At 38.6% G+C, this 25,477-nt stretch overlaps 1 protein-coding gene across 1 annotated transcript in view; it reads right to left on the minus strand.

Annotated features, from left to right (window-relative positions):
- Window positions 1-11,721: 11,721 nt before the first annotated feature.
- Window positions 11,722-25,477, minus strand: part of ND-B16.6 (NADH dehydrogenase (ubiquinone) B16.6 subunit) — a 68,652-nt gene continuing 54,896 nt past the window's right edge. The window contains exon 3 of the mRNA XM_067137670.2: window positions 11,722-12,322. Within this exon, the coding sequence (XP_066993771.1) occupies window positions 12,115-12,322 (208 nt within the window). The 3' untranslated portion in view covers window positions 11,722-12,114. The remainder of the gene's footprint in view (window positions 12,323-25,477) is intronic.

Raw genomic sequence — 25,477 nt, forward strand, 5'->3', positions numbered from 1 at the left:
GCAGGTCTTGGACACTCGTATAGAGTAACAGTCAATAGATAATGTCCAGACGATACACAATTCACCTCACGTCTTATCGGAGTAAAAGTTGTCACAATAGAAATCTGCATAAGTCCATATCCAACACAATTAAGTTAAAGTCCACGAACTTGAAACTTAATCGCGGCTTCACGCTCGATCACGGTACCCGCGAACTGACTGTGCGCATACTACAGTCTAGTGTGCACATAGAAATCCCGGCCACACACTGGTATCACACTCAGGCAACATACTGTAACCTGCTGGAACACACACTGGTCTGCTGAGCGAAGCAGTACGTATTTATATCTGATCCTGGGCCTCCACCTCTTGTTCCATAACTTTACCGTCCCAAGTCAGATTCACGTGAAATTTGGCAGGAACATAGCTAAAGAATCAAGTTATATGGTGATGTAGTTCAATTTGTTAAATTATTATCGTGGGAAAAGTTATTACCCGTCGAAACTCGTAGAACATTCTACATCAGTCCAGGCTCTGTAGTGCGGCGAGGCTTGCTGTGACGTCACCTGCTCACTACGTCACACGCGCACAGCTGTTGCTCGCTGCCTAGTCAGTCCTTCGTAAGCGGTCCGGAGCATAACACGTAAGTTTAAGATTTCTATGACGGGGACTTAGTTTGTACCGCCGTTACCGGTACAATACGTGTAAACGTACATCGAATTTCAGGAGTCCCCTTCTAAAAAGATTAGGGTGGTTTAACACACCAACAACGCTTGACTTATCAATTTCACAGACATTTTCATGTTCGGGTCACTTAAAAACTTGTCTGCTCTCAACTTTAGTTGGCATATACTTCAGAAACGTTACTGTGAAGTATTCATAGTCAACAATGATGACTGTTGCAATGAAATAGGATTGCTTTGAAGAACTTGGGTGATTTGATTAATGATGTGGATGCAGAAGAAAAATCTACAATAACCCAGTCACCTTCTTCAATTCGTGCTTTCTTATACACACCTCTCATTATTTTTTCAACCTGATGTAGTTCTCAGTTGCAGTCCTGCCTTAGGTGTGATTTAGGGTTCTAATTTTGGCGTCCTTTGGTTGGGATGGGCAACTTTCTTTTACTGACATGTTTATCAGTAGGAACTTCATTTTATTTTGAGATCTCCTTCTGCTGTTGCTAATCATCTGACAGATGTCCTTCTTGGCTATCATTTTCCAAGTCGTCAGCTTTAACACTCTGACCAGGAGGAATGTTTAGCTTTCTCTTTCTAATTCTTACTGTCCCAGGATTGAACCTCATATCATTGAGTACAGAAACAATGCAGTCATCAGTGGTACCATTGTTTCCTTCAACATCGTCCACCGTTTCTTCTGCTCACGAACGGGGCAGCGACTTAGAATACGGTCTCTTTTCTGTTTTGACACATTTGTTGAGATAAAACATTTCGGTGATTATTAAGGAAACTGAGGGCAAAGTCATGACCTGGCATATTGTTTCTGATCCTCTTCACAGTGAATCCCATTCTATCAAGGTAAGCCTTAACAATACATCGGAGGTCGTTATGCAACAAATGGATAAACAGAGGAGAACACGTCACCAGCTGATCAACCAAATGCTTTTCAGTATCAACACTAGACAATGTCTGTCAACCTTTTGGCTTCATTTCTATTCTTCCTTCACTTTTATTATATTTCATACCTCTGTATAACACTGTTGTAAGAATGGCACCCTTCTCTGAACCTTTTCTGTATGACAATCCTCTTTTAATATCTCTAATGCAGCAGAACGTGTTTCCGGTGGGTCTTTCCTGTAGATTTTGCCCCTCTGATCTGGTTTATATTGCCTTGGCATCTTTTTTGATCAACTGGAATACAGATAAAATAAGGTACAGAATTACCGAACAGTATTTATATGAAGACAGTATTCACATTTAGCCTCATTTTACACATCATCTATGTGTTCCCATTCACCCCATTTTTCAATGATTTTGTTCACTAATTGTGCATAGTGTTTACGTAGAAAAGTGTGGTTGTATGTCATGGTAAAATTATATTTAATTGTATCACAATATGGCATAGTTACTTATTCTAGACATTACAAGCACTTACCTCCACGTGATTTTCTAATCCAGAAGAAGATTTTATGGTCTTTAATAGCTATAAAAAATTCAAGGTTTCCTTATTGCGCACTATTGTTGCTACAAGTTATTGATATCCTTTCAGAGCACATAGAAATGGCGGGAAATAAGGATAGGAAATATTTTGGGTGAAAAAATCCCACTGAACTGCTTTACATATGATGCAAACCTTCCATAAAATAAATTCCCTACTGTGTGTTCCCTTTCACCCCCATGTTCCTATTCACCCCATTTTACGGTATTTGTCTTGTTGCGGTACTAATCAAGAGTAGCGTAGACTCGCGGTATTCCACACATTATGGTAGTACTCAGATTTAATTATTCAAAGATATGAACTACATTAATGTTTCCGTATTGAACTGAGATCAACGATAAGATATCTATTAGGTTCAACCTTCTCAACACTAATTACGTGTTGATGTTACAAATACCTTTTATTCAAATTGGGGATCGGTTTCGATATATAAAATGTCATCAGCCATAAAATGAATCACAAATATATGTCGAAACCGGTCCCCAAGTTGAATAAAAGGTATTTGTAACATCAACACGTAATTAGTATTGAAAAGGTTGAACCTAATAGATATCTTATCGTAGTACTCACAGGTAATGAAATTCGCACATGTATTACACACCTACTGTGTTTCGCACATTGCGGCGCCATTGACCAACGTATGGTGTTCATCACCTAAGTGTACTAACCACAGGGACTCCTATCCCGTGGTGTTCCTCATGTAGTGGGTATTAATTATGGGCGAGCCAGAATCATGGGTTCCGTCATCCCATGGTGTCACTCATATAGTGATACTAATCACAGGTACTGTAAAAGCAGTCGCACTCTCGTTTGCTACTAATCAGAATCCTATCTGGTACCTAACATAGCGGTACCACGTGCAAGGAAAAGCGACCCATGGTGTTCCCCACGTGTTGGTACTAATCACAAGGAGTTTCATGGTTCTAATATAATCATCCCTTGGTCGCCCCTTACGACAAGCAGGGGATACCGTGGGTGTATTCTTCGTCTGCGTCTTCAACCCACCGGCGGTGACAATATTGTTTGATGCGAAAGAATACGGTATACGGTATTATAATTATGAGCCACGCTTTTGCGCCAACTGTCGGTATCGCCAGTGATCACGGATTCTGTTTATCCACACACTGCCTGCTACGTGATATTGTGGCGTCCCTTGAAACGCTGAATATTAATGAATAATGATTTCACTCAAACTTAACAACTATGAAAAACACAGGACACGCACCGAAGAGAGTGGAAGTGCGGAAAGCTACCCCTGCACGTTCCGGAAGACGCATTCTATCGTGATGCCGAAAAAATTCGAATTTAAATTAACTTACTCTACAAAAACAATTTTCTTTTATGCAAAGGCAGGTTTAAATAAAAAGTCTAAATTATCTTCCGTTTCAATGATGATCAGTGAGAGCGAAAATAACACTGGTAGTTAGACATGGCCCACACAAGACGCCAGTTTTCAATCCTTTCAAATAGCTTACAAAGGCCATTTGTAAGGCACATTGGCCTATAACGATCCAGAAGTTTTGGATCTTTACCTGGCTTGGGAATTGATATCACAATTCCCTCACGCCACTGAGATGGAAACACACCCTCACTCCATATCTGTTGAATAGGATGAGGATATCCTTAAGGCATGTGCCACTCAAATGCTTCAGCATTTAATTGTGGATTTTGTCCGGTCCGGGAGCCGTCTCTGCATAGCGCGAGTGCACTCCGCAACTTCACTCCGTGAAAGGCACGTTGTGATGATGCGAAGACCTTGAGGCAAAAGAGAGATGGTGTGCCTCCGCTTCGCGCTTAATTGAAAGAAATGCAGAGTCGAATCAATCAATCAATCTGCATTTACAATAGGACAGTCGCCCAGGTGGCAGATTCCCTCTGTTGTTTTCCTACACTTTTCTTAAATGATCGCAAAGAAATTGGAAAACTGAAGGTCCCCCCGGAATAAGGGTCTATGCCATAAAACTAAAATGTTCAGGAAACAGAAAAAACGTCTGAATAATGAGAAAATGAAAAATATGTATTTTGAAATAAATCAGAATGCTAAAGGACCACTTGAAAACCGAATGATCACAAATTAACCTTATTAATGTAGTAAAAAAAAAGCACCTCATTTTGAAATCATGGAATAAGGGTCTAAACCACATTTTCACAGTTTAATACAGTGTTACTTATTGCGAGATGAATCACTTCAAATCACTATAGAATCCTCTGAATTCTTGAGGCATATAGTCACACATCTTCAGTAGGTCATTATTTTTTCTTTCTTAATGGGCAGTGTTGAGTCGTAGAGTTGTGGAAATTCATGAGGCAGTAATAGTAGCTGATTCCGTCTGTTCTTGACACTTTTAACTAAGGTATATCTTTCTCGAGAAAAAATCAAATTGTGGCATCTTCCCATAAACACAGGTGTGGGGTCATCTTCAGAAAACTTCAGTCACATTGCTTCAGTAACCTTGAATTTAGGATCTTTGACCAACATTTCGCGTCTTTAGAGTCAGAACTCTGGATAGACAAACTAAACATGTCTGAAAAAGTTATTTTACAAACCTGCAGTGAACTACTGTCGCTACCTTTTGCTGGAACGTGGTATTCAAAAGAAGGTTTCTGACGTGAAGTGGCATCTGTTCTGATTACACCTCCTTTTTCGGTTCAGAGATTTTGAGGCACTTATTCACAAGAAACAAAGACTGCTCATTAAGGTCCATGGTATAGTATTCTGTACACTACTCCTCCTTTTCACAGTCGAGTGGGCTGAATACACCCATTCTTGTTACAGAACTCTGGATCATACACACGGCCCCGAAACAACGAAGAAGCAGAAAATTATTATAATGTTATACCCTATACAATTTTTTTTGTTATTTGCTTTACATCGCACGGACACAGGTAGGTCTTGTGCCGACGATGGGATAGGAAAGGCCTAGGAATGGGAAGGAAGCGGCCGTGGCCTTAAGTTACAGCACCAGTATTTTCCTGGTGTGAAAATAGCAAAAAAAAATAAAGAATGTGATGTTCCCAAGGAAAAAAAGCTGTTATCAATTTTGTAAGACAACTTTTTTCTTTGCTTAGGGTGGTTGGAAAACTACATTCTTGGTCGCGTTGTAATCTTTATATATCCAATGGTTATGTTATATGACTGTGAAATTTGTAAATGAATTCAATTCATTCATATCATTTGTGTTTATATTGGGTAGAATGATAATACGTCACTGACTGGCCGGTACAAGGAAAGATGAGAGGCCTTGCTGCGCACTCCCTCATTTGTTCGGCAGAAGTACGTTGTTTTGCAACCGTTTTATACAACGGTTGTCTGCGTGCAACAGTTTCGGCGACAACCGTTGTCTGAGCGCAACTGTTTTGCCCAGCACTAGTTCTGTGCGTGTGTGAGAAGCTTGCGGTAAGCGAGGAGAAGCAGAAGGAGTGGTAGGGGAAGTGGGGGAAGCAGGGGGAATGTTGTGTAGGGTGAAGCTAACCGAGAATTGGCGTTGTGATAGGCGAGGGGAAACGGAAGGAGAAGTAGGGGGAATGTTGTGTAGTGTAGGGCGGAGCTAACTGAAAGGTGTTGTGTTGGATGTTTTTCCGGATCCTTTTTGATGGCTTTTCTAGGTGAGTAATTTGGTAGTCTCTTCTCGCAATATATTGATATTCACTGTTATTTCGTTAATGTTCTGGCTGGGGTTTTGTTTCTGATCAATCTCAATATAGAGATTCTCCAAAATATTCATTAATTTACCTTTGTTTAACGTTCGCAGAATGGTGAAGTCCCTTTCTATTGTCATAAAATTATGTTTATATTCAGTCATATGAAGGCTCATGGCCGAGTATTTCCTATGTTTCTCACCATTAATATGTTCCTGGTATCTTACTAAGTAATTATGTCATGTTAAACAATAAAACTGTTATAAGAAATTGACAAGTACCGGTATTGGAAGCTGGGAATCTCCTTATAACTTAACCTTAGTTGCATTGAGCCAATACGGCACATATGAGATTTATAAGCTGTAATTTAGCTAACCAGGCAAAAAAACAATCAAACACCTATTTGAACTTAAAGATTAAAGTGTCAAAAATTGACAAAGACTTAAACTTCCCAAGACAGTGTTTATACCATAATCTCCTTCCTAAATTTCTAAATTCAGTACAGAGAAAACCTTGTACAACAAAATGGCATAAAGCTACAGTACTTAAGAAAAACTAACAACTTATGGATCAAAAATTAAATTTTCTATACAGAAAAATTATTTTCTAAACTCTAAGTTATATAATGCTCATCTAGAAGCTTCCTCCCTTATGGCCCCTATTGAATGGGATTCCTTTTTGAAATATGGTAACACTAAAATTCAGAACATCTTAGATAAAAAACAAACCTTGAACAAAAAACTTTACAATCTTACTCTAAATCAAAAAAGCATAAATCAGTCAAAAGAATCCTCCATTAACATCAAACCCAATTCAACTTGTCACCCTCCAACTAAGAATCTAACTTGACGTTGTTTTCGAGGACGAAGAGTTACAGATCATCAACAAAGGACCCAGACATAATTGGTCTGGTCCATATAACCAAAAACAATACATAACAACCATTGCCGAAGTGGAACAAGTCATAGCTCAGCTCTCAATAGACTAACAACTTGAAACTAAATTTGAAGTCAAAAAGAAACTTCCAGAATTATTTAAAGATCAGAAAGATAGCACACCCCATTTACCTTCTAAAGAAATTAAAGGCTTAAAACCAAAAATAAGAGATAATGACCTTATAATCACAACGGCGGATAAAGATAATGTGTCAGTTATCATGCACAAGAAAGAGTACATAGAAAAACCAAAGCATTTTTCTCAGATAATACTTTCACTAAAATTAAGAGACCCGACAAACTCTATCCAAAGAAAATTAAATACTTAAAAACATTAATTTCATCCTTAATGAGAATGAAATATCAAACTTAATTAAGATGAACACAAGACTACCGACAGCAAGAGCTTTGTCTAAGGTACACAAACCTGACACACCCATAAGACCAATTAACTTTAAAAACAGCCCCACATACAAAACCTCTAAATTTATCAATAGTTTTCTACAAAAGTACTATACATTCCAAAGTGGAAACACAATCAGTAATTCAATAGAATTTTGTAAAATTATTAAGAACACTACATTAAAACCATCTTTCACCTTGAACTCATTCGATGTTACTAATATGTATTCTACCCTCCCCACAAAAGAAACTATAGATATAATTAAGAAAAACTCCAGGACACATAAGAAACTTAGTAACCATGAAATAGAATGTATGCTACTCCTAGAATTTACCCTTAACAATAATTACTTTTCCTTCAATAACACAGTATATCAACAGAGAGGTCTCCCAATGGGATCCCCAGTGTCAGGCATCAGGCGTCAGACATGGATTATTTAGAAAAACATAAAATTTTAAATGAAGGAAAAGGTATTATCTGGCTAAGGATTATCGATGGCATTTTTGCAATTATAGATGAACAAATCGATAGTAGCGCTAATTTAATAGACCAAATCAACACCAAACTATAAATACCATACGAAAAGATTTGTACCATCTGGAGGCACATACAAGGAGTTCCTTTTTAGGATGTTAAATAGAGCCTTTAACATTCCCTTGTCCAAAAACAATCTCCAAAAAGAAATTAATCTCATTTACACAATAGCGATAAGCAACAGATACACCATTACATAGATAGATTAATAAATAAAATGAAGAATAAACCTCAAACGCAGCTGATAAAAGAACACAAAAAGAAAAACTTTGCCACTTTCACTTATAATGGGAACATTTACCAGACTACTAATATTTTTTGGAAACTTAATTTCAAAATTGCTTTTCGCATCAATAATAACAATCAACGTTTAATTTTCAATCACCAAAGTATTGCAAGTAATAACAGATATTTAAATTCGGGGATATATAAACTTAAATGTTCAAATTGTGCCAATTCATACATTGGCCGGGCATACAGGACGTAATTTCTTAGTAAGATACCAGGAACATATTAATGCTGAGAAATATAGGAAATATTCGGCCACGAGCCTTCATATGACTGAATATGAAGATAATTTTATGACAATAGAAAGGGACCATTCTGCGAACGTTAAACAAAGGTAAATTAATGAATATTTTGGAGATCTATATTGAGATTGATCAGATACAAAACCCCAGCCAGAACATTAACGAAATAGCGGAGAATATCAATATATATATATTGCTAGAAGAGGCTACCAAATTAGACTCATCTAGAAAAGCCATCAAAAAGGATCCGGAAAAGCAACCAACACACCTCCTTTCAGTTAGCTCCACCCTACACTACACAACATTCCCCCTGCTTCTCCTTCCGTTTCCCCTCGCCTATCAAACACCAATTCTCAGTTAGCTCCACCCTACACAACATTCCCCCTGCTTCCCCCACTTCCCCTACCTCTCCTCGCTTACTCCAAGCTTCTCTCACACACATAGAACTCAGTCAGTTGACGACACGGTGTAAGGGAGGGCGCTAAATACAATACGACCGACTGTGAGGTAGAAACAATTTCATATATCCTTTTATACCTCACTAACATACATTCTTACTAGGTTTTCTCATTCAAAATATCTCCCTCCTTAATATCTTCTTGTTTCACATTTTAACTGTCTTACTCCAAAACAACTTCAACTATGGTTGTTTACAATAGATCCCCCGACAATCATATTATAAGAAAATCTTTTATATTACTAATTTTATCTTCAAGATCAACAAGTATACACCGTCTCCAGCATAAAGAAGACCCTTATGCCAATTTTACTTCGTTACTTGGACACTGACTTGTTGGAAATTTTACCCAACATGAATGAACATTTTATTTCATCATCATAATCATTATATGTGTTTTAATTGTCTTGCCATTTTTGTTTATTCTTTTAGCTGAAGATGTTCCATAATCGGAGCAAAACATGTTCTATCTATTTAGTATACACCAGCCTAGAGATTAAGCTAGATGATGTCATTTAAACAATAAAACTAAGAAATTGACAAGTACTGGAAGGTGGGAATCTCCTTATAACTTCACCCAAGTTGTGTTGAGCCAATACGGGCCAAAATATGAGATTTATAAGCTAAGAAAGCTTATCCAGAGTTGTTATCTCCTGGATCTTCTCCTGCTTGAATGTGGGACACTCCTTTGGAGGTAGGAGAATGCACACCTGGACAGTTGACGCACACAGGTGGTGGTGTGCAGTCAGCACCAGCTTGCTCGCACTTCCCACACATTTTGCAGATCGTCGAACCTTGACATCTCAATGAGGTGCGACAAACTTTTGGCAGTTATAGCACCTCATTGGTGCTGGAATATACGGACGAACAGTCAGTCGGTACACAGCCACTTTTATTCTTTCAGGTATGGTCTCGGCGTTGAAGGTAAGGATGAAAGTGCCCATATCGATCATCTTATCACTCACACGTCTCTTCAACCTCTTCACATTGGTTACACCCTGACGTGCTAGGTATCTGATCATGGTTTCATTGGCAGACTTAACCAAATCCCTGTGGAATATAACTCCCTTGCAGGAGTATGGCACTTCTCGATTTTGACCTCTACCTTTCCGAACAATTTGGCGTTGCAGTTAAAATTGAAGTAATTGAGAAAGAGATTCAACCTATTCAATATAAAAGAATAAGAAATGCAGTGAATTACATTCCCATTTAATAAGTAGAAATGGTACCGGTTTCGACCCTAGTCCAGGTCATCATCAGCCGATTAAAACATGAAAAAACAATGCATAGGGAAAGGAAATGAAAGATCAAGTACAATCCGGATCAGTAGAAGAGGCGATATAAAAATGAATCTCCTTATCAATTATTACAATTTTCATTTTTAAATCACCTCTTCTACTGATCCGAACTGTACTTGATCTTTCATTTCCTTTTCCTATGCATTGTTTTTTCGTGTTTTAATCAGCTGATGATGACCTGGACTAGGGTCGAAACCGGTACCATTTCTACTTATTATTAAATGGGAGTATAATTCACTACATTTCTTATTCTTTTGTATTGAATAGGTTGAATCTCTCTATCAATTATTTCAATTTTAACTGTAATATTCTTCAATACGGAACAATGAAATTTTTAACTTTAAACAAACAATTTGGCTTTAAGAAGCCGTCTGGACTGTTCAGCCGATGATGTTTTGATTAGTACGGATCAATTGTGAAGCTTGCACATCTCGTCGATTTCACCACCATCAATTTCTTCAATCGAATTGCTAACAAAAAGGGTCATTTGTCAAAAGTTTTACCATCGACCCTGGAAGCAACCAGAAATCGTCACTTAGATAATGTACAAGAACAGGAGTATATTCGCTTTCTTTTGGTTCCTTTTAAGGACGCTATTTTTTGAAGGGTGCCACATTTTGAAAGTAAAGAAAAGAGGTTCCGTTTTTGGTCCCACAAGTACTCCGGAAATATGAGGTCGACCTTCAGCAGAGCCCAGTAGTACCGAAGGCAAGGCTACATACTCCAGAGGGCGCCCGGTATTTGGAGGGGGTCGCTAACAACTACTCTCCCCGTAGCCATGCATCACCTCGCCACGACCCAAAACTTGTGATTGGGGGAGGATAAAACCTCCGTACTAACCTATTCTACCCGAGGAAGAGACAGTGGCCAGATAGGAAGAGGAATGAAATTTAAGGTGAGAATGGAAGGGTAGAAATAATTATGAAGAAAAAAGAGCACAGACACCTTGTTAGTCTGGCCCTACACCGAGGTCAATCCAGCATGGGTAACCCTGAGCTGGCACAGCCCTCGGGATCAACAAGCACACAAGCCCCCACACAGACGTCAAGGTCATGGTGTCCCTAGAGGGAGAGAGCAGACAAGCCCACACACCGACGTCATCCTTTTTATCTATCTTTCATAATACATTACAAAGTACAGTATACTATCCCTTAATCACGAGGAATTATGTGTGTCTCAGAGGGGGTACGTTCACTCGTAGGTCCGTAAGAGCAATACTGTTTTCTTAACGTGGAATGAGCCAGAGTCCCAAGACAGATGTCATATTATTTACTTGATATTGTATTGAAAAGGTGGACCCTCTTGTCAATTTATTTCTTATATACCAATTGCCGTTCTTATGTGGATAAGTACTAGGCTGGGTTGGGCCATCACACAGATTTAGGTGAGAAGAAAACTTCAAACATACTTTTTTTTTTTTTTTTTGCTAGTGGCTTTATGTCACACCAACACAGATAGGTCTTATGGCGACGATGGGATAGGAAAGGCGTAGTAGTTGGAAGGAAGTGGCCGTGGCCTTAATTAAGGTACAGCCACAGCATTTGCCCGGTGTGAAAATGGGAAAGAACAGAAAACCATCTTCAGGGCTGCCAACAGTGGGATTCGAATCCAGTATCTCCCGGATGCAAGCTCACAGCCGCGCACCTCTAACCGCACAGCTTCAACCATAGTAAAATATGATTTTAGAGAATTAGTCCCATGTAACAACCACCTATTTTCAAGGTGATGCTAGCTAGATGTGTTAAAGGTATTTAGGTATCAGAAGAAATTAACTATTGAAGGCACTTTATTTCACACAACATGAAGTTCGGGCAAATAAACATACAAAAATAATTATTTTCTACGGAAATCTTACGATTTGTAAATCTATAACAATTTAACTGAGCGAATTTTAAATTAATCCAAAATTACGGCTATTCTGTGACAACCATCCTTCCCTTTTTGAGCAGGTAGAAACTCAACCACTCGATTTCTAGAATTTCATCGATATATACATACAATTTCATCAAATAAAACTCTTTTATTACAAGATTCTCCATGTACAGCAAAGCAACAATCTGGTACTGAAATTCTTCTAGTAAGAATACCTTAAAATGCATAACTATACTCTACATACAAATTACAATAAATACAATCTGAACCCATTTACTAGCGGATAACTTCATGACCAAAGCTTCAAATTGGCTCGCTTAGCATAATCCCTGAATGATGAGTGTACATAGTATTCCTGGAAGAGAGGTTTCACTAAAGTATCTTCTGGCAATGTTTTATAGATGGGTTCCCCGTACCATGTGCCAACTTGCCAACCTTCAACATTCTCCATAAGCTTGGCTTCTTCGTCACGATTTCTTCGCAACTGCTTGAGATACCTGTGAGAAAAAAAGAAAAGAAAAAAAAAAAATCTCATGATTCTGAGGAAGTATTGATGTTGAAGATAAACATCAAGAGAAAATTATATGCAACCTAAACATGCTTATTGAACATACTTCATGGAAATTACCAACCTACTAGAGAAGTTGGTATATATATATATATACATATATATATTTTTTTTGCTAGTTGCTTTATGTTGCACTGATACAGATAGGTCTTACGGCGACAACAGGACAGGAAAGGCCCAGGAATGGGAAGGAAGCGGCCGTGGCCTTAATTAAGGTACAGCCCCAGCATTTGCCTGGTGTGAAAATGGGTAACCATGTGAGCCGTATCCTGATGGCCTATATGGGATATCAAGTCATATATTTGGCATATCAAGTAATTATATAAAAGTGGACTTCAGTCAAGCATTGGAAAAGTAGCAGATTACAGAACAGTTGAGACCCGAAGTCCTGGAGTCGTAATGTCGCTGTATGTTTCGCGAAGCTTGCCTGAAACTGTGGGAAACTTTCAACTTTACCAAGAGATAGCACATCCCAGCACTTGTAGAATTCGTTGGCCACGAGGAGCGTTCAGCCAATTAGGAAGCGAGGGTGTGGCTAATATGAATTCTGGATCGCGCAGAATTAAAATCCCAGGTTGACCAACATTGATATCTGAGTGAAGTGTGCAGTGAGAAAACTAAGTCAGTTCTGTTATTTGGAGGTTTTCCATTGGTCTGAGAGCAAGAAAGAGTAAGGAATAAATTATAGCAATTATCTGAGCCGTAGCTTAGTTATCAGGAGTGCATCTGATATTCATTTTAACAAAGCACAAAGTCAGTGTTTGTAACAAGGACTCTGACTGGTTGAGTATTTGAAAATGTAGGGAATCCCCTAGCCACAACGGCGTTGGCTATGTTACTTAAGCGCCCCACTTGTCGGGAGCGTTCTTCTTCTTTCTGGGTGTGTTGTTATGAAGTGAACATCGTTCTGTACTTCTTTATCCGTGCGCGAGCATCAGTGTCGTACTACAGTGTGCACAGGACGCGTAATTGCTGCAACATGGGCAGAAGTCTAACACTGTAAGGTCGCACTGACCAAAGACAGTGAATTTATTTTTGTGAACAGTGCTATGTAAACTGGGTGCAGTTATAAGTCGCCAAGTGCGCTATGTCGCAAGTTCTTATATTAAAGAAACAAACGGTAATATCAGCCGCAGACTGGTAATTGAATGAGAGATGCTCATCCGCATTGTACTTACGGGCCGGTCGCGTATCGCGAAAGACTATTCGTATAGAACTGCGAGCCGCTCCAAATAAGTGTATTTAAACCCTTAACATCTATTGTACAGTGAATATTACGTGTGTGTTTTGTGTTGTATTAATGTTGGCATTAAATTACGGCTAACAAAGGGTTTATTCGGCAACATGCATGGAGAGTGGTGAAGAGAGATTGACCAGAATCTTGTGCGTTGCTGTTATACAGGAACTAACCTCAAGAAGATCGCATCACCTATAGAAGAAAGAAGATTGGTTCCATGTGTTGAAAGCCTGTTGAAGATGGAGTAGACCCCCATAGGAGCAGGGATGCATGTATTATAATTAAATGGCATGTTTTATGAATTACGATTAATACAAGTGAGGCTTAGATTAAGGATTTTCTTTAGTGTAATTTTTGCCTGACAGCATGTGTTCATTTTATATTTGTGAAGATGTCAATACGATAGGCGGGGATCACATGTTTTCTCTTTATTTCTTTTACTTTATAATTAGCTAGATGGGATATTGAGGGAAATGTCAGGATTTGATTTTATTTGTATGAATTATGCATGTTATCTAGCATAAGGTTATTCCTGTATTTTTGTTTGATAGAAATAGAAGGATTAGATTGCCAAAATCATCAACCTCCCGAGTTACACACTCGCGGCGCCGAGACAAAATTTTATTAATCTATTTAGAGAGATTAGCGACAGATAGGACGCATGCTGCATGTATTACAGGAGCTGTGAGACGTGTGGAGCTGTATATGCACCGTTGACTATAATAGATTCTTCTAATGCGGGTTGGAAACTGTTTTGAACAATGATTTGAGAGGGAATCGAACCATGATCTGTAATGAGAAAGGCTGATGAGATTACAAGATATACATGAGAATAGGCCTGTGATTGTATTCTGAGATATTATTGAGAATCAGAATTGCCGCGAAATAAATGTCAGGTCAGTGAATATGATGTGTGTGTTGAATTATAGTAGCACGCTGGCAATATGTACGATTGTGTATGTGAATTTCCAAGCAGTTGTTGAGATATGAGCTCGCCCTACAGGTTCGCTTATCAGCCAAGGTTATACAGACATCGTGAAGTGAGAAGCTATTTCTGTAATATAATCTTGTCAAAACAGTGACCAATTTCCCAGAGCAGACTTGAGTTTTAACATTCTTTTCAGCCCACTGCAAAGCAGGAAATATGTGCGCAAATGCAGCAAGAGGAATGCAATATTGCCCATTGCTTTCCATGTGTTTATTAAATCATTATTTGTTTTCTCTTTACAGGATGGTGTTTTTATGTGATTTCATGGTGATTTTGATGTGTTTGCTTGTTGATTAATGGGGAACAGCCCGAGTGCTGAGTGTATGGTTGTGGTTAATCTGGTTCTTACTAGATCTTTTGGTGAACTGCGTTTCACGTCGAGTCAGTGTAGTATATAAGTTTTCCCCATCTGATCCAATGTAAATACTTGAATATGTAACTGTTTTGCTTATTGTAAATATAGCGTAGGGAAATGCCACTAGTATTTTTCGTAGTTCATATCATGTCACACTGCGTCTTAAATCACGTTTAAAGGCAATTATCGCGGCAATTACCCTGAATATCAATCCGTATAATGGTGATACTTAAAATGGTGCTACTCCATGCGAACGGGAACGTTGGACTATAATGTGGAGTTATTTTGAAACTCATAAATATTTAATGTTGTAATTTGGAACTTTCATTTAATCATTTTATTTGATCTGCGTAATTAATGCTTGTTGTCCATATTCACTTTTGTTAGATTTAATTTCTTTCAATGCTAGTTTCACAACTTTTTATTATTTGATTTGATTTGTTTTGTAGTATGATTCAGGGTTATTTTATGTAATAAACTCATCTTACCCCATATCAGTGTTTCTTATTCGAGATAAACCTCCATTATTCCTGTCGTACTTAGAGATAAGTTATAAACTTCGACATTTAGACTTACCCACGACATACCCAATCTGAGTTAGTCGGACATTTAATCAGGAAATGGAGGCATTGTCCTAGCGGGTTATTACCCCTGGGTACGGTACACACGGAAAACATCTTCAGGGCTGCCGACAGTGGGGTTCGAACCCACTATCTCTCAGATGCGAGCTCACAGCTGCGCGCTCCTAAGCACATGGCCAACTAACCCGGTTACTAGAGAAGTAATTCTTAATCAGTTATTTCAACGAGGTATGTTTCTTTAACCCAGTCTAGAAAGCCAAGAATAACAGCTGAGAGGACTCCTCATGTTGACCACACGACACCTCATAATCTGCAGGCCTTCAGGCTGAGCAGCAGTCGCTTGGTAGGCCAAGGCCCTTCAGGGCTGTAGTGCCATGGTTTAGTTTCGGTTAGTTATATTTCTTTAATTTTGGTCTGAAGGAGGCGATAAATCTAACAACAAAGGAATATCATACTTTAACATCTTTAAATGCAAATGGATTAAGCTAAGATAACTACCGAGGTAATTTTAGGGAGCTTAACAACAGTTCATCATCCCAATGTCCACCTCCACAGTGAGCTACATGCACCTCAATATTATCATCTCTCACCCAGATGCGCAGGTCACCCATGGGCATCAAATAGAAAGACCTGCAGCAGACGAGCCTAATATGTCCTTGGATACTGCTGGTACTAACAGCAATATATAACTAACTGTATAAATATATAAACTCACTGATATATATACACTGATACTATGAGGAACACCCACTGTCAAAAGAGTACATCATTTTCCTGACATTCAATCCTTATGCCTTTTTGTTCACCTGTACAGTAAGGCTATAAGAGATCTGACAGCTAAAGTGCTTTTTCAAATTAATGTCCTGAAGAACTTCAATTACAGTCCCTAGTCCACTTCCAATAAAGGCAGTGGTGTGCAAATTATTAACAAAATTTAAATACAGAGAGTATTCATTCATTCATTAATTCATTCATTCTGTTTCACCCAGTAATGGAACATCATTTTAACTGTATCCTCGCCCAGCTAAGATTTACATAGTAATCCTGAATTTCTTCCTGGTGTTGGTTTCTTTCTTTCCTTAGTCCATGCCTTTCCTGTTTATAGTTTCAGCTTTTTGAGATAACCCTGGATGTTTAGAAATTTCTTCTTAAAATTGAGTCATGCTCTTGGAAGTCTTAATGTGTGATCCCGTTTCCTTCAAATCTTTTTCACTTCATTGAATCAGGCCCTCTTGGTTTTCTTGTTCCGAAATTAGGTAAAGATCTGTTTGGTCAACCTTGTTGGGCTCATTCGTGTCACATGTGCATAAAAGGCAATCATTTCCTGCATTGTCATTATCATCATTTTTACAGTTTCAGTTTCCCAGGTACTGTTGGTGAGCCTTTTCCATTCTGTCTTATTGAGATATGTTCTATTGTTAATGAAGTCCTTCACGGTCCTTCCCAGATCTGCAATGTCCATTCAGTGTGTTCTTGGTCTTCCTACCAGGTTCTCTCCAGGTTAACATAAGCTGTCCTTGTTGGCTCCATCCTCATTATGTCCAAACCACTTCAATCTGGACAGGCAGACCTGATCTAACAACGATGTATCAATCCCAGCTTCATTTCTAACCATATCATTCCTTAACATGTCCAGTTTTGTTTTTTGAATTGTGGACCTCAAGAACTTCATCTCAGATGCCTGCAACCTTGATGAGTCGCCGTTAGTGAGGGTACATGTTTCGATACCATAGATTGGTATTAAGTTTTGTTTCAACATCACCAGCTTTGATTTTACTGGTTCTTGGGGATCCCAGAGGAGTGTCTGTACTTGCTGGTAAAAGTGAGAGTCTTCTGCACTCTATTTGCCACCTCCTTTGTAGCTAGGGTATCTCGAGATATTACACTGCCAAGGTATGTAAAGTTTTCCACACTTTCTACTGGATGGTTTCCTAGCATGATGTTTGCTGGTCGTAACGACTTAACCCAAGTGAAGGATTATGTAGCTGTAAATAATCGACTCTTCACATATTCAGAAGTTGAAAGATGTCTTTAGGAAGTGATAGGCCTTGTAAGTGCGGAAGACTGGAACAAGGTTGTGAGACACACGAAATCCGTGATAAGTGAAACTTGGGAGAAGGAAAGTATCACAGACGATGACAACGCTGACAGTGATGGTGTATTCCCTTTGCAGGATTTTTTTCCTTCCTTTGGAGGAAATGAACCTATCAGCAATACGAGTTGTTCTGAATAGTGAGTAGGAATTTCATTTTCTTTTTTCCATTGTCATCTTATAGCCTTATCGCCCTACCTTTGTTCATGGTGCAATTTCAAGAAAGCAAATTAGAATGAATTTTTGAGAGACTTGGATAAATATGTTTGATGGATTCCCTCAAATGCCAATAATTACGGAAGATTCGTTGTTGCTGTACTAGCTGTTACAAAAACTCATATTCCAAAAGGCTACAGGAAAGAGTACATTCATGGCTGGATTTATGTTTCCAAGGAACGTTACAAGGTCTCTGTTACTAGCAGAAACTAGGAAGTTGCTGATAGGCTCCTTCAAAGCTTGGACAGTTCTCAAAGTCAAAAATGGGTGTAGAGACTGTGGAATTTATTGACTTCAAGAAATACAGGACACAAGCTTGGTCCCTGTTGAGGAAATTGGGTACTGCTCAACCAACAGTCTGTGAGATAGCCACAATAGCTCCTAACAATGTTGCTGCATGTCTGAAAGCCCAAATTCAGATTATTCTCATCCCTTTCTGCTGAGACTGAAGTAGCCCTGAAGGACATGAAGACTGGAAAAGCTCCAGAATTTGATGGACTACATTCCGAATTCCTTGTCAACTGTGGTCGAAATGCATGTTTATGGTTGAGTAAGTTTGTTACCAACATTCTACAGACTAGTAAGTTCAGGGGTCGAAAAATACCAGGCACCCAGTCGCCATGGTGCCTGAACATTTTTACCTGGCAACTGAATTTTCAAATTTGGTTTTGAAAATTTATTTTTTAATTCCGGAGTTCCCTTATATGTACCACTTTATAAAGTAACAAGTTGTTGGTACTTCACATGTTAACTGTAGCTCATATATTCTAATATCTGCAATAAACATTTTCACTGCTTTTGGCAGTCTTGAATTCTGTAACTGGCGCTTCGTACCTTGGAACTTGACATTTCAGTTCTGCGTGAGAGTTGCCTAGTGGTCATGAGAGACATTGTTGTAACCCGTCAAACAAGTGGCCTTTTACGTGGACACATCATAAATCAAGTTCCATTACAGATGATCAGTTATTGGTAGCCGAGTACAAGGATCAAACCAGAGTTGTGGAGAAATGCAGAGAACTACTATGTTAAATAAATTCACACATTCCATTACCACCTTCCTTCCCGTGACTAGCTGTTCCTAAACTATTGCCGCCAAAGCAGTGCTGATAAATTCCCGTGGAATTCATCCGTTGCATTTAAAACATACGGAATGACGTGTTTATTAATTCTTGTATCTTCACTTAACATTATCTATACTTTTAATTTGATTACAGCATCTTGGTATTGAACGGTTTTCACTTTAGAAACACAGTTGTTTTCATTCCTGTTTGGTCATGGAACATTGGCAACGTTGCATCAGACATCGAAGCATGCGAACTCAGAAGTCATTTAACGCTGGTGATTTATTGTTGTCTATTATGTATTTACGTTTCTGTGTTATATTGAGAAAATTGACAAAATGAAATGAACAGAACAGCACAAATTGACTGATGCGAGTAAAAAAACTGTGTACTCTTTCGATTTCCTCGTTAGTAGACCCGTAAATGTAACACAAAGTGATACAGAAGTGAGTGAATGTGAGAAAACATTTAATGGAATTGCTGATTGTAGTGTTCAGGACGACAATGACCAGTGTGAAATTTATGGTGTTCAAGACAATGAGGAGACAAACATTAAAAAATAGGTTGATATTTCAAAATTCTGAAGTTGTATCCAGACTTTCAGGACCATTTAAACTGGAAACGTTTAAAAAACGCAGACTGACAGCCGGTTTGATCCGACCCACTGAAAGAGCAACATTTTTTCAAATGCCTCGCATTGTATGCTGGAGTAGAGACAAAGCAGGACTTCTTCAAGATAAGTTCCAAATGTCAAATTCCTAGGTGTTTGGGCAGAAACAAACAAATATTTCCAAATAATGAGTGTGACTTGATGAAACCTGAGGATGTTCTTTAAGAACAGAACACACCATTCTTTGTTTAACTTAGTGTGTATTTTTATTCCTTCTTTAATAGTGTGTTTTTACAGGTAAATATTCATTCTGAATTTGTGTGTTCGACAGACTGAAAAGCTCTTAAGTTACATTTAACAGAGTCAACACTGGAAAGTATGGCTTCGTTCTTAAAAAGAAAAAGTTCTAATACTGTCTGGGTTGGTAAAGAACAAAAGGTGACCAAGGGAGGTCAGAGAGGATAGATGAAAGTGAGATGCGTGGCACAATTGAAAGCAATGCCAGGACTCAGCTAAGGGCCCAATGATCGCCAACCCACATTCCCAAGTTAAGAGCCACTGGGGCCCTTTCTAGTCACCTCTTATGACAGGCTGGGGATTACATGGATGAATTCTATCACCCGCACCTACATGGGGAATTCCTTACTTATTGAGGCAAACTAAAATCACTGCTATTCTAAAGCCTGGGAAAATCAATACTAAACCAGGGAGTCACAGACCTATCACCCTATCGAGTGTATGCTACAATCAGTAGAACTGCTGTCTCCCGAACAGAATTGCTCCTAGAACACTAATAGAGGAAATAACCCATAGAGCAAGCAGGATTTAAGGTCTCACTGCAGTTGTACAGACCAGGAGTTTTCACTAACATCATTTACTGAGGCAGGATTCAAACAGTTTTTGAAGACAGCTGTGGCATTCATCAATCTTAAGGCACTGCATGGAAAGGAGGTCTGATTTACAAGCTAATCAGAGTAATTCCCTGCAAGACTGTTCCCAATGTAGTCAATAACATGCCGAGTAACAGACTGTTTGGAGTTGTCATGGGTAGTAGAGTTAGTGCACAAAGAAAACTAAGTGACAGACTACCACAAGATTCTGCCCTAACTCCACTCCTTTACAGCTTTTGTATAGCTGACATGCCTAAGACAAAATCAAGAAAGTGTGGATGTGCAGATGATTGGGCAACAGACACAAGGAACTCAAACATAACAACCACCAAGGCCATATGCACAACAGATCTAAGTGTCCAAGGGGACTATTTCTACAAATGGAGACTCAAACCAAGTATGACAAAGACTGAAGTTTGTTCCTTCCACCTGAACAACCACATGGCTAACATGGATCTCAGTGTTTTTTTTATAATGTCCTTTTACCACACAATCGTCCAGCTCCGTGGCTAAATAGTTAGCATGCTGGCCTTTGGTTACAGGGGTCCCGGGTTCGATTCCTGGCAGGGTTGGGAATTTTAACCATAATTGATAAATTCAATTGGCACGGGGGCTGGGTGTATGTGTCGTTTTCATTATCATTTCATCCTCATCACGATGTACAGGTCGCCTATGGGCGTCAAATCAAAAGACCATCTGACGAGCTGAACATGTCCTTGGACACTCCCTGCACTAAAAGCCATACGGCGTTTCATTTACCACACAATCATTCCAAGTATCTGGATGTTATTTTGGACAGAACGTTATCCTTCAATTAACATTTCTTGAAGACTGCTGCAAAGCTGAGATCACATAACATTATGCAGAGACTATGCCGAAAAACATGGAGCTTTAATGTTTCAACTCTTCGGCTATTGGTCTTGTTCTATCTGCAGCTGAATATTGTACACACACACCTCCGTGATTGAACAGCTCTCACATCAGGAAGGTTTATGTTGAAATCAACAAATCAATGCAACTGATCTCCGGTACGATGAAGTGCACCCTGCTAAGAATGGCTTACGGTTGAGCTTCATCCTTCCAACTGATCTCCATAGGTGTAATGTTCTGGTCAAAGAGTACCATAAGATACTTCAAATTCAGGATCTTCCTATTCATGCTGACATACCTGGTGGTTGTCTAACAAGACTATGCTCCTCAGGAGTTTCAAGACATGCACCATTAGTCACATCTAAAGTTCCTGGATTTGATCTATCTCGCAGGATATGGTCAAAACAAAAGCAGATCAGGACCAACTGTAGAGTTTGTGTGGACTCTGTGTTGAAGAGGAAACAGCTACCTTCTCGAAAGTGTGATATGGAGCCGATAGAAAAAGAGTGAAGGACATCTTTCAAGATTGTCCCATAGAAACCTACGGAGGAGATAGCAACAATTTCACTTGAGAGTTCTCTCCTCAGCATTCGAAGGCAATGTCTGAGTCTATTAGTAATGCCCGTCGACTGCTGTTCTCTAAAAGAAATTCAAAATGAAAGAGGATATCACGTTTTTGCAATAAATGCGTAAATAACATGGCCGATAGCAGTTAACTAGTTAGAAATAAAGGCTGAATTAACCATTGCTTAATTTTTAATGTTACATACCAAAATTAAGTAAGAATGGGATACACCTCAAGCTATGGCAGAGTACATCACTGATTCAGAGGGCAGTTTATATTTTCTCGCGTCTAGTTAAACTGCGGAAAAGCTGTTCCCCTGTAAATTTGTAGCGAGGTTATCATTTCTCTACATGCGCTTGAAAGAAGTTTTCATGATAGATATACGTTATTTAAACCTAAGAATTTCATTTTTTGTCCGTATTGAACTGAGAAGGATGATAGGAAAAACTTAAAACGGTCCACCTTTTCAATACAAAAAGTTATATTTTATTTATAACATGTATTTGTACTTGGAACTAGTTTCGACGCTGTGTTTGCGTCATCATCAGCCAAAATGGGAAACAGGCAAGCATGTAGGCATTTATGTTACACAAGGCGTTACATTAAACAATACACATCTTACAAGGAGATAAAAACAGGGACGAATATAGGAAACAAATGAATCGTTGAGAAAACAAAAGTTATACAAATTAAAAATAACCTTAACCACACATCTTGCAGTGCGAAAGTGTTCTTCTTGAATGATTCCTGAATGTAAAACACACGCGCACACATTTCTGAGGAGCCAGCAGGCAGGACAAAGTAAAGTGAAACCTTAAGAGTTCTTCTGAGAAGAGTTCATCATTTTTCTATGTTCCGACTAACTAATGAAGTCTCCCTTGAGTTCCTGATAAACATATACAACAGGAAATTCTCCTTCACTCTCCATGCCTGGAAGGCATCCTGGAAGGCCTTTTCCGGAATGTCTTTTAGAGCCAATGTAACATGCGCCTGGATTCTTTCAACGGTCCACCTTTTCAATACAAAACGCACGCGCACACACTTCTAAAGAGCCAGCAGGCAGGAAAAAGTAAGGTGAAACCTTGAGAGTTCTTCTGAGAAGAGTTCATCATTCTTTCTATGATCTCACTAACTAATGAAGTCTCCCTTGAGTTCCTGATAAACATACACAACAGGAAAATTAAACAATACACATCTTACAAGGAGATAAAAAACAGGGAAAGTTATACATATTAAAAATAACCTTAACCACATATCTTGTAGTGCGAAAATATTCGTCTTGAATGATTCTTGAATACAAAACACACGCGCATACATTTCTGAAGAGCCAGGAGGCAGGAAAAAGTAAAGTGAAACCTTAAGAGTTCTTCTGAGAAGAGTTCATCATTTTTTCTATGTTCCGACTAACTAATGAAGTCTCCCTTGAGTTCCTGATAAACATACACAACAGGAAATTCTTCTTCACTCTCAACAATAGCTATAAAGATCAACGGTAAATTTCATTTTAAATATTGTGTAGAGACGTGAAAGCATGATCTTGAATATAATATAACTCCTTCATTTAACCCAATTTTTTACACAAGGTGTTATATTAAACAATCCACATCTTACGAGGAGATAAAAACAGGGACGAATGTAGAAACAAATGCATTTTTGAGAAAGCAAAAATTATACATATTAAAAATAAGCTTAACCACACAACTTGCAGTGCGAATTTGCCTTGAATGAATCCTGAATACAAGATGCACGCACACACTTTCTAAAGAGCCAGCAGGCAGGAAAAGGTAAGGTGAAACCTTAAGAGTTCTTCTGAGAAGAGTTCATCATTCTTTCTATGTTCCAACTAACTAAAGAAGCCTCCCTTGAGTTCCTGATAAACATACACAACAGGAAATTCTCTTTAACTCTCAACAATAGCTATAAAAGAGCAACGGTAAATTGTATTTTAAATACTGTGCAGAGATGTGGAAGCATGATCTTGAACATGATATAACTTCTTCATTTAACCACCTTTGAAAGTTTCTCTCTATATTACATAGCTTCATTAACAACCATTCTGTAGCTGCACAAATTAATCTTGTAATCTTCATAGGTCCGGTATTCAGCTTGACAAGAATATAAAATAGGTATTAAGGAATACATTGTTGAGAGTTTGGAGGTTGACTGTGCCAGTATTGGTGGTGTATTGTTGCAGCGTTATGTGTAGGGTGGGGGCAGGTTTCTATGATGATTATTGCGGGACATAAGGCGGTAAAGCTATGGCACGAGATGAAGAGGAACAGAGCGTGTTGGATAGTTTAGGTCTGGGCAGCGGCCGTTGTTGGATTAGGAGGGGAGAGGGGAGGGGCGGTAGGGGAGGAGGGGTGGAAGGGGGGGAAGTATGGAGGGTGATGTGGTGAAAGTGTGTGGCGTGACAAAGTATTATGCATGATTTGAAAGACAGATCTGTTTTTCGGGATATTCATGTTTTTGAAAATTTCAATGAGAAAGTCGAATAGGATCTTTGGTTTCTCTGAGATATCATTTAAGTTTAGGTTGGGATTGAAATATTGGTCTAAATGAATATAGAGGTTTTCAGTGACGTCTAGGAAAGAACCTTTGTTTAGAATATCTAATACTTCAAGATCTTGATTTATTTCAGTAAAGTTGTGCTTAAATTCTTTTATATGTAGGCCGACCGCGGAAAAACGGTTGTGTTTTATGGCATTGACATGTTCTGCATATCTGATTTTAAAGCTGCGTCCTGTTTGCCCTAGGTAAGAACTTTTGCAGTCTTGGCAAGAAAACCTATATACACCTGATTTAGAAAAAGGACTACTTTTATTTATTGATAAAGAGTTGTGTAGGATCTCTGTGCTTCTATTGTTAGTACGAAAGGCTATTTTAACGTTGTGTTTTTTAAAAACGTTAGTGACGTTGTAAATTTCTTCATTGAAGGTAAATGTGGAAAGCGTGGCAGTGCTAGTATTGTCTTTTATTAGGGTGGTTTTTGGGCGGTGTCTGAATTTATTGATTATTCTTTCAATAAAGGATTCATTATATCCATTGAATTTTGCTATAGAGCGAATGGTGTTCAATTCTTTATTTAAGTTTTTTCTTGACATTGGAATTTTGAATGCTCGGTCTACTAAGCTATTATATGTAGCCGCTTTGTGTGTTTGGGGGTGTAGTGAGTCATTTCTTATAGTAGTGGCCGTTTGAGTGGGCTTTCTATAGATACTATATGTGAACGAAGAGGGGTGCCTGTTGATTGTTAGGTCTAGGAAGTTGATGGAGTTGTTTGTCTCTGATTCTAAGGTAAATTTAATGTCATGATCAATATTATTAAGGTTTTTGAGGGTGGAAGGCGCGTCTATGGAGCGTTCATCTAGGATTATAAATGTGTCATCGACGTACCTAGCCCAAAATTGGATATTAGCAAATTTGATGTTATTGTCGATGGCGGTGTGCTCTAGGAAATCAAGGTAGATCTCTGCTAAAATTCCTGAGGCTGGTGAACCCATAGCCAAACCATCTTGTTTGTAAATGATCTTATCGAATGTGAAGTAGTTATTGTTAATTAGTAATCTTAATATGGTCATAAAGTCTTGAACTTCTAGTTTACTTAGTTGATTGTTAG

The sequence above is a fragment of the Anabrus simplex genome, chromosome 1 (assembly GCF_040414725.1).
Source record: "Anabrus simplex isolate iqAnaSimp1 chromosome 1, ASM4041472v1, whole genome shotgun sequence".
Classification (NCBI taxonomy): Eukaryota; Metazoa; Arthropoda; class Insecta; order Orthoptera; family Tettigoniidae; genus Anabrus; species Anabrus simplex.